This window comes from Condylura cristata, unplaced genomic scaffold (genome assembly GCF_000260355.1).
Source record: "Condylura cristata isolate star-nosed mole 26May11 unplaced genomic scaffold, ConCri1.0 scaffold00013, whole genome shotgun sequence".
NCBI classification, from domain to species: Eukaryota; Metazoa; Chordata; class Mammalia; order Eulipotyphla; family Talpidae; genus Condylura; species Condylura cristata.
Window position 1 is genome coordinate 17,039,974 of NW_004567114.1, and position 15,218 is coordinate 17,055,191.

A 15,218-nucleotide genomic window follows, 5' to 3' on the forward strand; every position below is an offset into this window, starting at 1 on the left:
TAATTCATTTTTATTGCCTTGGTAGAAGTTAAAGGAAGCACAAGTAGATATAATCCAATTATTAGTAGACTCGAAGGAAAAGAAACACACCAGACAGGAGGTTATTAGTGAGAGTATCCTCCAGCTGTCCACATCCTCAGTTTCTATGACAGTTATAGTGATAATCACTATGAAACTTCTATAGCTTGTACCCTACTCTTCTCTAGAATCTCTAGCTTCTTCATTTGTAGGAAGACTCATCCAATCTGCCCTCACTTATGCATTTACCACAGAAGGGAAAGCCAAAACCTAATAATTTACCATGCTTATTTACCATGCTTATTCTCAGTTACACTAAACCCTCTAGAGGTCCATGGAAATTTGATCTTCAAAAAGAATGCATTCCTATGAAGAAAAAGCCATTTGCTCCTGTGTTCCCACAAAATCAGAGGAATGTATTTTGACAGAACAGAACAACTCTGCCAACACCATAGCAAGCAGAACTATCCTTTTACCAACAATAAACAGATCTGCTCTTGAGCTATAGAGAGTCATAATAGAAATATATATTGCCCTTTATCTTCTTTTCAGTGAGTAGAAAGAACTGTTAGGAGTTATTGCTTTAATATCAGCAGAGAAAACACTATGTTTTGAGCATTTGTGTAGGTATGCATGTAATAGCATATGGTTAGACTTTAAGATAGCTATGTTAACCAGGTTCTTAGTAGTCTTTCTAAAACTCAAAATTGGTCTGACAACATTATTAGTACACACGACTTCAAATCGTTTCTGTGGAGGTCATGGAAGGATCTGTCTGGATATTTCCCCACAAAGAAAAGAAAAAAATAAAGACAACATTTTTACTTCTACCTAATCCATATAAACTAATTCTGAAGAATGAGAACACATAGTATGTTTAATTGATTATTGACCTAAGTTTATAATGCCCACTGAAATCAATGGCAGAATGATGTCAAACACTCAGTTGAGTCCTAGCTATGTATGAAAATTAAGAAAGAGAAGGAGCAAGTACAGATCTACTGAATTTTCTACAAATACTAACTAGGTTATGGATAATTTTCCCACAAGAAAATGAAATGTCTTATTTTATGCTAGAGAATTTAAGGCTAATAACTCTATTAACCTTCTACTCCCTACTAACTAGATTTATGAAATGCCATGGGAATCAGCAAAGTATGAAGCATTAGATTGGGTATAATTACTTTTAAGTGAAAAAAATAAAAATACTACCACTAAACTAAGGACTTCCTGCATAGCTACACACAGACTTTTAAGTGTTCTAATGCTATTAGGATCTTGTCACATACAGAAGAAATAAATTGTACAAAAAATAACAAGTTATTAATCAAAACTTAATATCAAACGCAAAGACTGCATTTTGTAAGGATTAGCTGAACCTCTAGCTTCAATTGCCTTTGATTTAATAATGCTATCCATTGACCTAAAAAAAAGAACCATTCATGTTTCCAGTAAAGCCACTGGGAGAATGGGAACAGAAATTAACCAGAATATAGTCTTTCCTATGATAATAATTTTCTTTTCCCGCTTTCCCTTTTGGCTATTGAAAAAAAAAAGATAATAAGATGAAAGTAAGGAATATTTCATAATGAAAGTGTTGTTCATTGATCATTTTGAATAACTACAACTTCAGTGATTAATATGATAGGTCTAAATCATGATAAATAATCACCAGTGCCACAAGTTTTTATAACATTTTTAGCAACAGTTTTGTCTTTCTCTTCTGGATCTTATAACTGAGAGTATCCATAGGCATCCATTCTACAGCCTTTCACCTGTAAGTTGTACACCTGACAATTCAGACTTTTCAGTAGCATGGCTACCCTGTGCATGATAACAACATCCTAAAGACAAAGTAGAAGCAATAAATACATGGAGAAAGTCTTACCTGAATGCTGGCTGTAGAGCGATTCTTTCGGGTTGTAGTAGTAGCCATAGTAGTGGTGGTTTCCATGACAGTGGTAGACATTTCTGGTGGCATGGAGGTCGTCTGTGTTGTTCCCAAGATTGATGGGACTTCTCCCACCAGTCGGACACTTCCATTGATTTTAATATTTGGATTGTTCTCAGCGGCCATATTCAGTACTTTCAAACCATCATAATAGAGCCCAGAGAGCTGGCCTTGAAAGAGACGTCCTTTGTCCTTTCCACCGATGGCTATTTGCGCCTGGGTGTTGAAGATGGTTAACTGCCGGCCTAGTGGGTTGGGTGGAGGAAATATCATTATTCCCATACATTTTCTCATTTGGCCATACCTGGTTTGAATGGACCAGGCATCACAACAGGCTTCCTTGAGCAATTGAAGGAGAGAAAGTTGGATTAAAAATATTCAATACCATCACTGGCAAGTAACATTTCATTAAGTTTATCTCTTCCACTGTCTAGCTAAAAATCCTAACAGCCTGACTAATCAAGTCCCTATTTCTTTTTTGTAAGAAAGGACAAATCTTGGTTAAATGAGTAACATTTTCACAGTCTTCTTGAGTATGTAGTTGTAGATGATAGAGCTATATCCAAATCAGGTGATGATTGTAAAACTCATAAATGTCTATTGCACTGATTTTTCAACGTACAAAATTAGAGATAAGTAAAATGAATTTTATATGGCAAATAAAAGCTCAGTGAAGTGATTCAGTACATCAGAATTATAAAAAGTAGGTCTGGTTATTCAATTAACTGAAATTAAATTGCAGTTATTAGATTTGGATTCATTGCATACTTATAATAATGAACATTTTAGTCACCAAGCACCTCACCTGCTAGAAATCTTCATTGTGTATAATATTCAATCTATACTTTCTATTGAATAAACATTGTGACAATTCATTTCCTATTGCTATTCTGGAGGGGGGAGGTTAATGATCATAAAATACAATCTCTTCCTGTGATATGAAAAATAAGTAGGTATTGATTGATAAAATTTCTTGGGTGAGGAAATAAAAGGGTGTCATTCCCAATCATTGAATATTAAAAGGAGGGAATGGAATTAAACAAGAAAAAAAACAGAATTCCCTAAAATAATACAGTAGTACGTCAATGGGTTGAAGAATATCAATAGCACACCTAATTTTGAATTGCCATTTGAGTAATAATTTGTTTCTGTGTATAGGATCCTATCATAAGGTTAAAGAAGGGTTTAGAATAGTGGTTCTTATCTTCTCTCAAATATTTCTATTTAAAAACTCTTTCTTAAATACTAGATCTTCCAAGAAAAATAAACAGATTTTTAAAGTTAACATATATTCATACCCTTGTTTCTCCATATTATTTCCTTCTGCTATTTCATATGGAGGAGGAAAATTATTAATGGAATTAAATGTATCCTTGTTAAACTTTTTTCCATTTTCAGTAGTGATAAAACATTGCTTCACTCATTCTTAATTTATGCCTGATGTGTCCTAGCTATAATACTAGAAAAAATATTCTGCTACAGAGAGTATTGTATATATATTTTTTTGTTATACAATCTCTAATATGAACAGAGGCATACTGTGATGTCTGGGTTATTAACTTCTACATTATTACATGGCACTTAAGGCTGTAAAGTGATTAGTTAACCTTGAATTCCTGGTATATAATATAAATACCATCTCAAGGTATAATAATGGAAGAAACAGAAGAGACAGAGAATGAAAAATGCATCTTCTCAGAGGAAACTGTTACACAAGAGTCAACTCTGCTCTTGGGCAACTCTTAAGAACTATTTAGTCAAACATGTATAAAAGCCCTCTGGAAGCTTCAAATACTATAGTAAGGAGAGTTGAATAGAGAGTTTTGCTGTATTGAAAATGATCACTCTATAAAAATATTTGGAGCATGGATATGAAAGCTACTGGCCTTAATGATAACAGAATTGCCCAGATCTCAAAGATGCAGTCAAACCAGATCTAACAGATTTCCACATTTTCCCACCAGTTCTTTCAGTGGTGTGCTCACACATTATTGCCTATTCTCTGGCCTCTCCTTTTTCACACATATTACGGCAAAAATTTCTATACAGAATAACGCTGAGTAATCTCCTGGATTACTTTTTGGCATTAACTTTTTCTGGTGGCCCTAAACATACTGCAAAATAAATGCTATGATAGACAGGGAGAATAAATATGCCCTCAACCTTACATAGGCCTTTGGAGCAGATTAACAAAATAAAAAAGAAGTTGTTTTATAGGTTACCTCTGGGAGAAAAAAATCACTATCTTTTAGAGCGCCCCAATGCTGGCTATTTCTTCCATTCACCCAATTGTTTTTGTGTTTGGGTCCATGTTCTTTGGTTGGACAACCACAATATTTATTTAACTCTTAATTTGTCTGTAGATCCGTTGTTATAAGTTTTAATGGTTACAACTGATTATAGGTTGGAGTTTATAGTTCTCCTACTCTTTAAAGTGGTTCACATCTATAATGGCCCTCATCTTTTTTTTCCTGGTGATATTGTTCTGCCAGTACTTACAAATAAAAAGATAGTCTGGGAACATTGAAATGCAAACATTTGAAATTCAGAGGCTAGAAATGATGTATCTCTATTATTCCAATTGTCACTGCTCACTTCATAAAGTGGCATTTGCTTGTTTAAAATTGACTCAAGCATCGAGAAAGGCAAGCCCTCTTTCCTGGGTAAGGGTTTTAAGTGACTTTTCTCTTCCTGGCTATTGTTGCTTTCCCATAGAGAACCCATCAATCCCTGCTGGGGAGTAAGACACTGACTAAGTGAGACAGGTGAGGAGTTGGTCTATGTCTCAATTTTTCAGCACGCTACAGGTAGTATTTTATATGTTTCTTTGCTTGTATTTGTCATGGTATATTTCTGCTTTACTTCTGTTTCAAGACCCACACCTAGTGCCCTCTACCTTGGATCAGGTGGTTAACAGTAAACTGGCAGTCAATAAAGGAAGAGTGGGACATTCAGTCTCCTGCCAAATCAAACTTTTATGATTGATTTATCTCTATCAGTTAAGAAAAAAAGAGTAGATGACAAATTGCCATCACTACGCTCTGCCTCGGATGGGTAGAAGAGACTCACTAGAGAAAATATCATTTGCCCAAGATTTCTCAAAATCAATGCCTATCTTTTTATTGCCACTCATATAATCAACTATACTTTATCATATGTCAGTCATGATTGTGTGTTTTAGAATTACTTCCCAAACTGAGCATTGTTCTGTCATCAGTAACATAAAATGTGGTTATAATTCCACTGCAGGATTTGTAGGTTACTGATTTAGGTGTCCATCTTCTTGAAAGTCATTAATTGTTGCCTCATTTGGACATCAAATTCACATACTGCTTAAATTAAATCTTTGCATGTCTCTAGTCAGTGTTGCACAATGACTAATTAATTAAACCTCAGAACACCCTTGGGGAATCGGCAGTATTATTTCTCCTCCTTCAGATTGGAAATCTGAGATATAAAGAGTTTAAGTGGATTGTCTCAGGGCAGAAAGTCAGTCAATAGTAGACAGACTGGAAAATGCTGTGACCCAGATCTCATCCCCAATGACAAAAGTAACTCCAAAGAGGCATTCCAGCACTTCCTAATACACTAATACATGTGATTGGCCAACCTTCTGTCTTCACCTTTTTAAATCTCGTTGTTTTACAGGTTTTTGGGTGGATGTTTTCTATTCCTCTAGAAGGAAAAAATTAGCTAGACAGTGGAAGGGATAAAGCAATAGAATTAACTAATGTTACTCACCCAAATAGTTATTCAAAAAGGGAATTTCAGTTAAAATAACAAAGAAGAGAGAAACTCCCAGTTATTCTTTTTACTATTATATTCATAGATAAACATACACATATTTGGCTTAGAATTTATGTCTCTTCCATCACATCTGCACCACCACACCCCACCCCAAGCCCACCACTCATCCTTCTACACAAACTGACCCATAACACTACCAGAAGGAAAACAAGAAGCCTACTAATAACTTTATAATGGTTTATACAAATGAAAATGCCTGGCATGCTATTAAAATTAGACTTAAAAGGCAATGGAATAAAACAAAATATTATTAACAGAAAATTTAAAAAAAAAACAAACAAAAAAGTTCTCTCAGGCACATGAGACTTGGACATGCAGCTAAGTTTTCTTTTCCTTTCTAAAAAGTGAGGCAATCATCATCTTTAATGTTAAAGGGACTTTATAAGCTGGTGATTACTGACCAAAATTATTTGCTTTTTAGTTTTATTCTTAAGTTATTTTTAATTAGACCACATACATTAAATCAGCGAGGATTTTCCGTGTTAAAGGTCTGAATGGTTCACTCCATTAAAACTGTACCGTCCTTTGCTTCTTTGACGTGAACACAAATAGTCCTGATTTACATCCTAGATCTACAGATTTTAGGAATCCAACTTGTTTCCATTTTCCACACAAGACACAGGTCTTGTATCTTAAGGCTTGAGACAAGAGTAGTTCATACTAGCTCCGGAAAGAACAGGATAAATGATTTCTCAAAGAAAGAAATTTTCTTCATTGAAAGGCAAGTGTTAACAGATAGAAGCCACACAGAAAATTCCAACACGGGGTATCACCGCTGCCCTCTTTTATTAACGAAGTGGTTGTTCTCTGGAGCAAATTACAAACTGCTGTTTTGCCTTTCATGAGCCTTCCTTTTCCAACTCATTGTCTGAACCTCTTACACTTTTGTTGCGTAAATACCAAATACACAGGGGTATCACACAACCAAAGTGTACAAACAGTTTCTTTTTAAGTTTAACTCAGCAACTAGACACAATTAACCTTCGAGGAAATACTTTTGCCTGTGGAAGTCTGAACCTAAAGGCAAATGCATCTTTCTCATTCTTTGTTTAAAAACAAATGTTAGAAAACATCGCTCCCCATGTAACATTTGTTTTAAGAAGTTTACATTACAAGAATTGATATGTGATTTTTTTCGTTACCCATGCTACAGATGGTAAAGCCAAAACAGCCTCAAGATGTGAGTTTTAAAAGTACTTTTGAAATTTCTTTAGAAAGCTTTGGTATAAGAGGTAATTTAAAACAAATTAACAAATAATGTCATGCAGTGGTTAAATTGCCATAATACATTTCTTTTTTAGAGGTTCCTGGAATTTCTTGTTTGTGGTTGTCATGCTGATAGCAAGTTAGATGTTAGTCCCTTTAACTGTATTTTAATGGCAATGTATTATAGCATGATTTATCAACATATGGCAGGTGGAAGCTGACACAAATTATAATGAAAATTAAAACAGTCATTTATGCAGCAGGCGATTATCATTTAAGGAACATTTATTTGCAGGCTTTAAAAATGAGGGTTTAGAATCAAATGATTTTAAAATGAAAGTTTTAATGACGGTTACCTTTTTCCTGCAGCCACTCTTCTACGGGCCGGTTATATTTGAAGGGGATTTTCTGTTTTACCATTTGGAAGCGTTCATTATCAGTGTTGCCTTTAAAGTTTAAAAAACAGCTTAAAGAACAATCTGAAAAGTCAATAAGTCATTAAATAAACATCCTAGGTTTTTGGTGTGTTTTTATGAAGTTTTTAGAGAGAGATCAATTTATCTTTAGAAGAGGTGGAGTCGAAGTCACTCTGCCCTTGAATGACAGTTTTGAGGTCAGGTTGGGCTTGGCTATGCAGTTCTCCATCACATCTGAGAAATGTGGCATAGGATGGGGATCAGTAGGCAATTTGGTATTTCATAGAAATGAAATGAGTTTGTCTTCACTATTCTCCATCTCGCCTCAACTGCCTCTTACGTGGGTCAAATGAGGCACAACACTCTCCTTGACTATGAGTAATTCACACAGCAGATCAATTTTCCAAGGTGGTAGGTGACTGTGAGGGTCTCATTCATAATGAGCATGATCCACTTTCATACTAGCCTATCAGAAGCATAGGGCCATGTTTTTTATTCTCTTCTTGAGCATTTGTACCTGTTCTACATTTGGCAGCAGGAAACCAACAAAAACAGTGTAAGCCTTGATGCCCTGACATCCTAGTAGGCTCAACAGGTAGGATATTATAGATGATTCTTTGTATCTCTATCTCTTTGCCCACATTTGTTCCAGAATTAAAAAAACGAGAAAACTCAAAATAAACATCTGTAACTATCAACTCAAATATATCACTGTAAGGATAGTGATACAACACTTGCAGTCATTCAAGTACCTACACTTTATTACTACAATAGATGCAGCCATTATATGTTTATTCTTGATCTCACTCTCTCAGAGGTCCTTCCTGAGAAAACAACCACTAAGTAAATTTGTCAGGGATTCTCTTTTCAAGCATAAAATAACTTATTTAAAATATCAAACATACTGCTTTTAACTGCTGATAGTCTCCCCTTCAGAAATGTAACTAATATTACCACCCTTGTATTAGGACAGACTTGGAGGATAGTGGTGTTTTAATATATAATGGATATGCTCAAGTCACAAAATAATAGAGCCATGATTTGGGGACTGTTTTGTCTCATCAATCAATCACAGTTCACTGTGATCAAGCAGAAACTAGTGAAATCTAGTGTACTATCAATACTTTTGACTTATAGCCCCATACTGAAACTTAGTGAATCCCGTTCCAAATCACCAATATTAAAAAAAAAAAAATGAAATCAAACTCTCATAAAGGTGGCTTGGAAGCCATTTAAAAAGAAGACCAAAAGTCAGGAAGGACATTAGGATTAAATATATAAAGTGAATAAAAGCTTGCCTGGGCTTCTCAGTCTTAGGGCTATTTCCACAGAGGAGTTATTATTGCACAGAAGACTCTGTATATGAGCGAACTCAAACCTACCTTCTGTAAGGGGCACTGATGAGAAAGGGGAGTGATGTTGGAATTGTTGGAAGAGTTTTCCAAGATTCCCCAGTCATTTATCCTTTGAACCATGTAGTCTAAGAAACTGACTCCTTACCTCACTGCTCAGGAATAAAACAAACAACGACAAAATCAACCGACTAATCATACAAAAAACCCAACAAGTTTCATGACAGAGGCAACTACAGGTCCCTACCTGGCTGGCACAAAAGATAATGTATTAGCATAGAAAAGGAGAAAGTGTAATGAGTGGAAAGAATGATTAACAATTTGGGATTGCAATATATTGTTTAGTTTTTCTAAAAGTATTGCATCTCACAGAAACAAAAGGAGAAGAGTGCAGAAATGAGACAAAATAGAAAGTAGTTTCCTAGTGTTTCAATAAGCCTATTGTGAAAGAAGTTGGTTTTATATATTTAGTTAGGTACTGATTAGAGATTTTTATCTTTCTGGTAGATATGGGTACTCATAATTCCATAAATTCAAAATAAATATGAATAAATATTCCCATGTCTTCATAGGAAAGCATATACACTTTTCTGAAAACAGAACAAAACAAAACAAAACAAAAAACAAACAAACAAAAAACCACAAAAAACCTATACCTCTTAACTCTAGCTTAGAGGAGACAGTTATTACAAGGATGTCATTCACCTTCATTAAGCTTTGACTCTTCTTATGTTTTAATCACACAGGATATTATAATGTGAAATGGCAAGTGGGTTGTGCCAAATTCACTTTGAATAATAGATTCTATTGTTTTGGGTGTTCTGTAAAGTCATTGTTGGCTGCAATATTAAAACCAGCAATGATCTCTACTCTACTTCCTGTGTAATAGATTAGTTAAGTCAGTAACAGCTATAAAGCCAAATACTCTTAGTAGTATGCAGAGCAAACATCAGACATACTCAAATTACTCAAATTTCTAGAAAGTTACAAAATTCTAAGTGAACAGAATTAAGGAACTCTGAAGTGCATTAATTTACTTCAACCAAAGATGCAGGGTTCTTGATTTTCCTAAGCATCTTCTAACTCCTTTTCACTGCTTTGGAAAAATATAGCCTCACAAAAAATCATTTTGGCACATGGTACAGGTTTAAAAAAGAGGAAACTATTCTATATGATCAGTGAAGTGATAGCCTGGAAGGACAGCATAGCCATGACAGAACCAGAGACCCTTCAGAAAGCAAGAATGAGACATTCTTCTCCACCTCAGCTTTAAAAGCATTTAGAAAAAGTTTTTAGTTTTCCACACCAGATTGACTGTATCTGGCTCTAAGGAGAGCATCTTGCATACTGTTAAAAGTTGTGAAAGATGGAAGGTCATTTGGAAAACCACACTGGTTTAAATTGCCACATTAACACTGTTCTTAGTCTCTTTTCATGTTCTTGTTGGTTTTTATTTTAATTTATCTCAAACATTAGTGAGAACTGGTTTAGAAACATGTGCATGAGAATGAGTTTGTTGGCCCCGAGCCCCATTTGAATAGCAAACAGCTTTTTCAATATACGAATTCATACATAAGGACTATTCTAGAAGCTGAGCAAACTTGGTAAATTCATATACATTCACGATAAATCCTCAATAACATCCAGTTATACATTTCATATAACACCAGGTATGAAAATTTAAACAAAGAGTGAAATCAATCTTCAACAGAAAGGGATGCTACCCTCAAGAAAGAATGCTATTAGAAATATTAATGTCATCAAAAGAGGCATATACACTTTCCTAATTAGACCCTCAAAATTATAATGACTGCAGTTCCCAAGCACACTGAAAAATCTATAAATTGCATGATGAGATCTTCAAATACATTTTAAATTACTTAAGTGAATCTGACACTCACAAGGAACTGAATTGTAGAAAAAATATCAATCATTTTATTCTTAAAGGGGTGAGTGTGTGTATGTCCATTTTTGAACATGGATTGTTATTTTTATAAAATTGACCTTCTGTGATCATTTGCATTTTTACTATTAGTTCAGTTTTCCAGTATTGCAGCTTCTGGAGACATATACAAGATGCACTGTTGAATTATAAGGTTGTGAAGAGTAAAATAGTTGAGATAAAATTATTAAGGCCCAGCTGGTTCATACACCTAGCTCCAATCATCATGGAGAAAAACCCTTATCTCCTAATGTGCATGAATGTGTTTTAGATGAGAATCAGAGAGCAGAGGCATGAATGTACGACAGAGAAGGCAGGTGGATCTTTTAGTAGTACCCCAGCACATTACTCCCTTTTTATAGTGAGGACTTGAAATTTTTGATGGTTCTAAAAGAGTAAAAATTCTTTCAACTGAAGAACTGTAAGATCCAGAGCCTCCAGCACAGCATAGAAAATAACTTTTGCAATATCATTTTTACGCTTTAATGGTTCCATTGGTCTTATTCATTAGGAGTTATACTAATTTTTTTAAAGCTATAATCAGTTCATGATAGGACTTATGGCTATGGACTTTGAGAAGAAACCTGGCTTTACCATTTACTAGCTGTGTGACCTTGTGCAAGTCACTTAGACTCAGTTTCCCCACCTGGCAATTCATCATAGGACTTGATCTACAATAATAAGTCTGAGGACATAAATAAAACCTAAGATTAAAAAAATTAGTTTTTTTAAAAAGATTTATTTATGCATACAGAACTGGGGTACAGGCCAGAGGTGCAGGGGAAGTGAGAAGATTCACCAGAGACAGAGTAGGGAGCAGAACAGGCAGACTGATGAAGTACACTGCTGAGGGGAGCAGCGAACAGGTCAGGAGAAGTCTGCCACGCCATGTGGGTTACTTCCAAGGTGGGGGGACTGAACTCGCACAGAAGCAGCTTTAGCTTCTTAGGGCTGTGCTTTAACCCGCTGCACCAGCAGAGAGGGCCCACATTAGGTTTTCTTTAAAGTCATTATAAATATTATTCAAAGGTGAAAATGAAGCACGTGTCCCACAGTGTCCTTATCAGGCTTCATTCTAAAGATCATAATTGGTCCCATATAGGTTTTCTGGCAATGATCAGCTGACCATAGAAAATAAAACATCCTAAATATTCCCCAAGTCTCCTAGCTGTTGCTTTTTATATTTTTGTATCTTCTAAAATATACTATGCTAACCCCGTTTCCCAAACAAAGTGGGTTTCTAAAACACTGAAAGCAAAAGAGCAATTCAGGCATCAACAAATGTGATTTCTTGGTCCAGCCACAGGTAATGATGATATACTGCAGCAAACTTGTGGATGAGTGGCTTAAAGATGTTGGCAATTTACACCAGGCTGGCTGCAAATGCCTTCTCGCAGGTAGAGTATTAATACCATCAAAATGTTGTCAACCACATGGACATGCTAATAGGAATATTATAACAACAATCATCTGTGAAAAATTAATGCCAGAGGTATTTTGCATTTTGTTTTGAGTCCTGGAATAAAGGAAGGAAAAGTTTTCTTTATTGCTTTACTGACACTAAAAAATGAGACTGTAGGTCTAATGAACAGTCAAAGAATGACTACTATGTATTAGAGCCAGGGGCAAAAGAAAATCAATAGGAGTAGGCTCAAATAGTAGAGAGTTTGGGAGGTTCTTAAAATGCCTCTCTCCCCAAAGATCACTTGGAGAGTTTCAAAGCAAATAACAAAAAAGAACAGGGGAAACTCCCTGGGCTTGTGTTTGGTCTCATTCCTGGTGTTGAACCAGAGGAGCTTTCTTAGGGTCAGAACAGGAGAGTTACTGTGCTATTAAAGACATCTCAAGGTTTAACCCCCATGTAAGTGATGGATGGACCTCAACAAAAAGCTAATATCTTGTATTTATAAAGTGCCTTTTGACCAAGGAGCTCAAAATGCAATTATAAGCATCATCTCATTAGTCCTCACAAAACACCTTTGAGGCTGCAGAAAAAAGAAATGTTTGTATTTTGTAAGCCTTGGTCTTTTAGTGTGCCAAAGTAAAGAAATGAATCTCTTGGAGTAGAAAACTGATCAGTCAGGGGAAGTTAATTAATAGACCTAGAGTAGAAGGGCATTATTAAGGTGCTTTTTTTTTCCAGACTCACCTAAGTGGATCCATGAGTCACCTTTATGAAACGAAATGTTTATTCCTGTAAAGCAGTTTGGACTACCAAGGCATACCCTGACTGATGAAGTTCATTGCCTCAGGTCTTCTGGATTTGTTCACAAATGGAAATTATACATGGACAAATATAATTCCTCTCCTATATTAAAAACACTGTATCAATTCATCATGTCACAGGCTATACAAGAGGAGCTATTTAACCAAATATAGCTCAAATAGGAATGAGAAGACCATTGGTTGGGAAGTCACAGACAATATATGATGCAAAGATATTTACTGGCTTATGATCTTGGGCAACTTGACGTAGAGGAGTCTTAATTTCTTTATTATTTCAAAAATAAATGAATAAAAACTGAAGACAATGATTCCTGTATTGCCAGGTTTCATACAAATTCAATGCAATATTCCAGGTATGGATTAGCTCATGAGGAGACTGAAGAGATTAAGAATTAGAAGATTCTGTTATCTATCTTAATTCTCAAGATCTTCCCCTAACACAGACTAATGTGTCCAGATGGAAGATATTCCTCAATAAATAGTGAAAGGGAATGTGTTTCTGGATGCATGTTTGAGGTGGGGAGGTATTTGGCCAGGGAGGATACCAGCCTAGAACCTTCTAGAACCCATCTAGTCTTGATATTCCCAGTGAAGGCTAGACTGTCTATATATTCTTTAATTGCTGTACGTGCACACATTCAGTCCTCATCTATAGAACCTGATAGGCCAGGGCATGGGGATAGAGTATCCTACCCATGGAATCCAGATGCTTTCTGCCCAGTTATCCAAGTGACTACATCTTTATTCCTTGACCTTTGGCATGGCTGGCTGAGATGAGTTTGTGTGCAAAGATGCTAATATTGAGCTTCTCTTTCACACCCCCAATTTAACTCCAAGTACCATTTCTGTTGAATTGTTTTACACCACAAACTATTTACCTGATGCAATAATGAGAGAAGATCTTGCCAGTTCCTCTTTTCCTGCTTTCTGAGGCCATTCTCAACTCCCTTCTTTAAGGTCATTTTTCCTGGAGTTTCTCCTTACCTATCCTCATTTATCAATGCTATTTTCAATTTCAGAAATATTAACAAAATAAAGTTAGGTTGATTGCAAAATCTTTATCTGTTTTTAGAGTTTACAGGAGTATTTTCAAGTAATTTCCTTTTTTAAGATTTATGTATGTATGAATACAGAACTGGGGTGCAGGCCAGAGGTACAAGGGTGGTGAGAGGATTCACTAAAGACAGAGTGAGGAGCAGGACAGGCAGACACACAGGGTATACTGCTAAAGGACAGGTCAGGAGAGGTCTGCCTCACCATGTGGATCACCTCTGGAGCTGGGGATTGAACTCTGCTGCAGCTCACTTGCAGTGCTGCACTTTAACCCATTGCACTGCTAGGAAGGCCCATTTTCAAATGATTTCTAGTAAAACTTTCTTTAATATTCTAGGTCTAGCTAGTGTATGAAGAGTCATTTTCAAAAATGGCATGCTATAAATTAACAAGACATAAACTGACTATAAAATATGCCTTTTTTTCCTCAAACGTTGGCACTTTTACCTTTCTATAATTTTTTTTTCTTCAAAATATGCACTGAAGCAAGACTAATCAATCTCAGGCATTAGATTTTGTGTGATATCTACCTGGCAAAAGTGTTAAGCACATATGTATCTATTATGTATGTCTATATGTTTCTGTGTGTCTTTAAAATTCATATATAAACTATAATAATAGCTGCAATACAGTGTTGTTATGAGAAGTAAATACAGAAATAATCCACTTAAAGTACTCACTACAGTATGTGGTCCATAATAACTGCTCAATATATGATTTATTATGTTATTATTGTTATAACAGTACCTAATTCCAAAGAGTTAAAACAAAAGAAGATAAACACTCACCACATCATTTTAGTGGCAATCTTTTCAAATGTCCTTTTCAACGTAAAGACAAAGTTTAGTCTTCAGACATTTGATATATGATTTCCTTAAGATCTCCCTCCACTCTTACCCCTGTGCATTTATCATTATCATTTTTTCCTTCTTGTTGAAAAAGTAACAATGCGATTCTTCTCTATGAAACATGCATTCCTGCATGGCCATCTTCTTGGCATTTCCAAATGTACATATGTAGTCTTCTCTCTGGCTCAGAGAGTAGGTGGGAAATTTGAAAGCCCAACTTCAGTGGGCAACAAATAGGAACATGTCATCCTCGTGAAGAGGAAAGTCACACCAATATCAACATCTCTGATGCCATAAAACTTAAGCTCTATTAATTCTCTGTTTAGAACCAGTGGGGATTCTGTGTCTATAAATCATAGGTCTTCTAACTCAACCTTGACTCTCAGGTCTACAAGTGAA

At 35.6% G+C, this 15,218-nt stretch overlaps 1 protein-coding gene across 20 annotated transcripts in view; it reads right to left on the minus strand.

The window, feature by feature from the left end:
- NRXN3 (neurexin 3) overlaps nucleotides 1–15,218 on the minus strand; it is a 1,505,538-nt gene that overhangs the window by 137,640 nt on the left and 1,352,680 nt on the right. For all 20 annotated transcript variants that reach the window (XR_001145407.1, XR_001145406.1, XM_004681656.2 and 17 more), the window contains 2 exons: nucleotides 7,339–7,428; nucleotides 1,907–2,214 (listed from right to left, as the gene is read on the minus strand). Coding sequence is in view for 18 of the 20 variants with exons in the window: in XM_004681656.2 (XP_004681713.1) it covers nucleotides 1,907–2,214; nucleotides 7,339–7,428 (398 nt within the window). In the remaining 2 variants the exon portion in view is untranslated. The remainder of the gene's footprint in view (nucleotides 1–1,906; nucleotides 2,215–7,338; nucleotides 7,429–15,218) is intronic.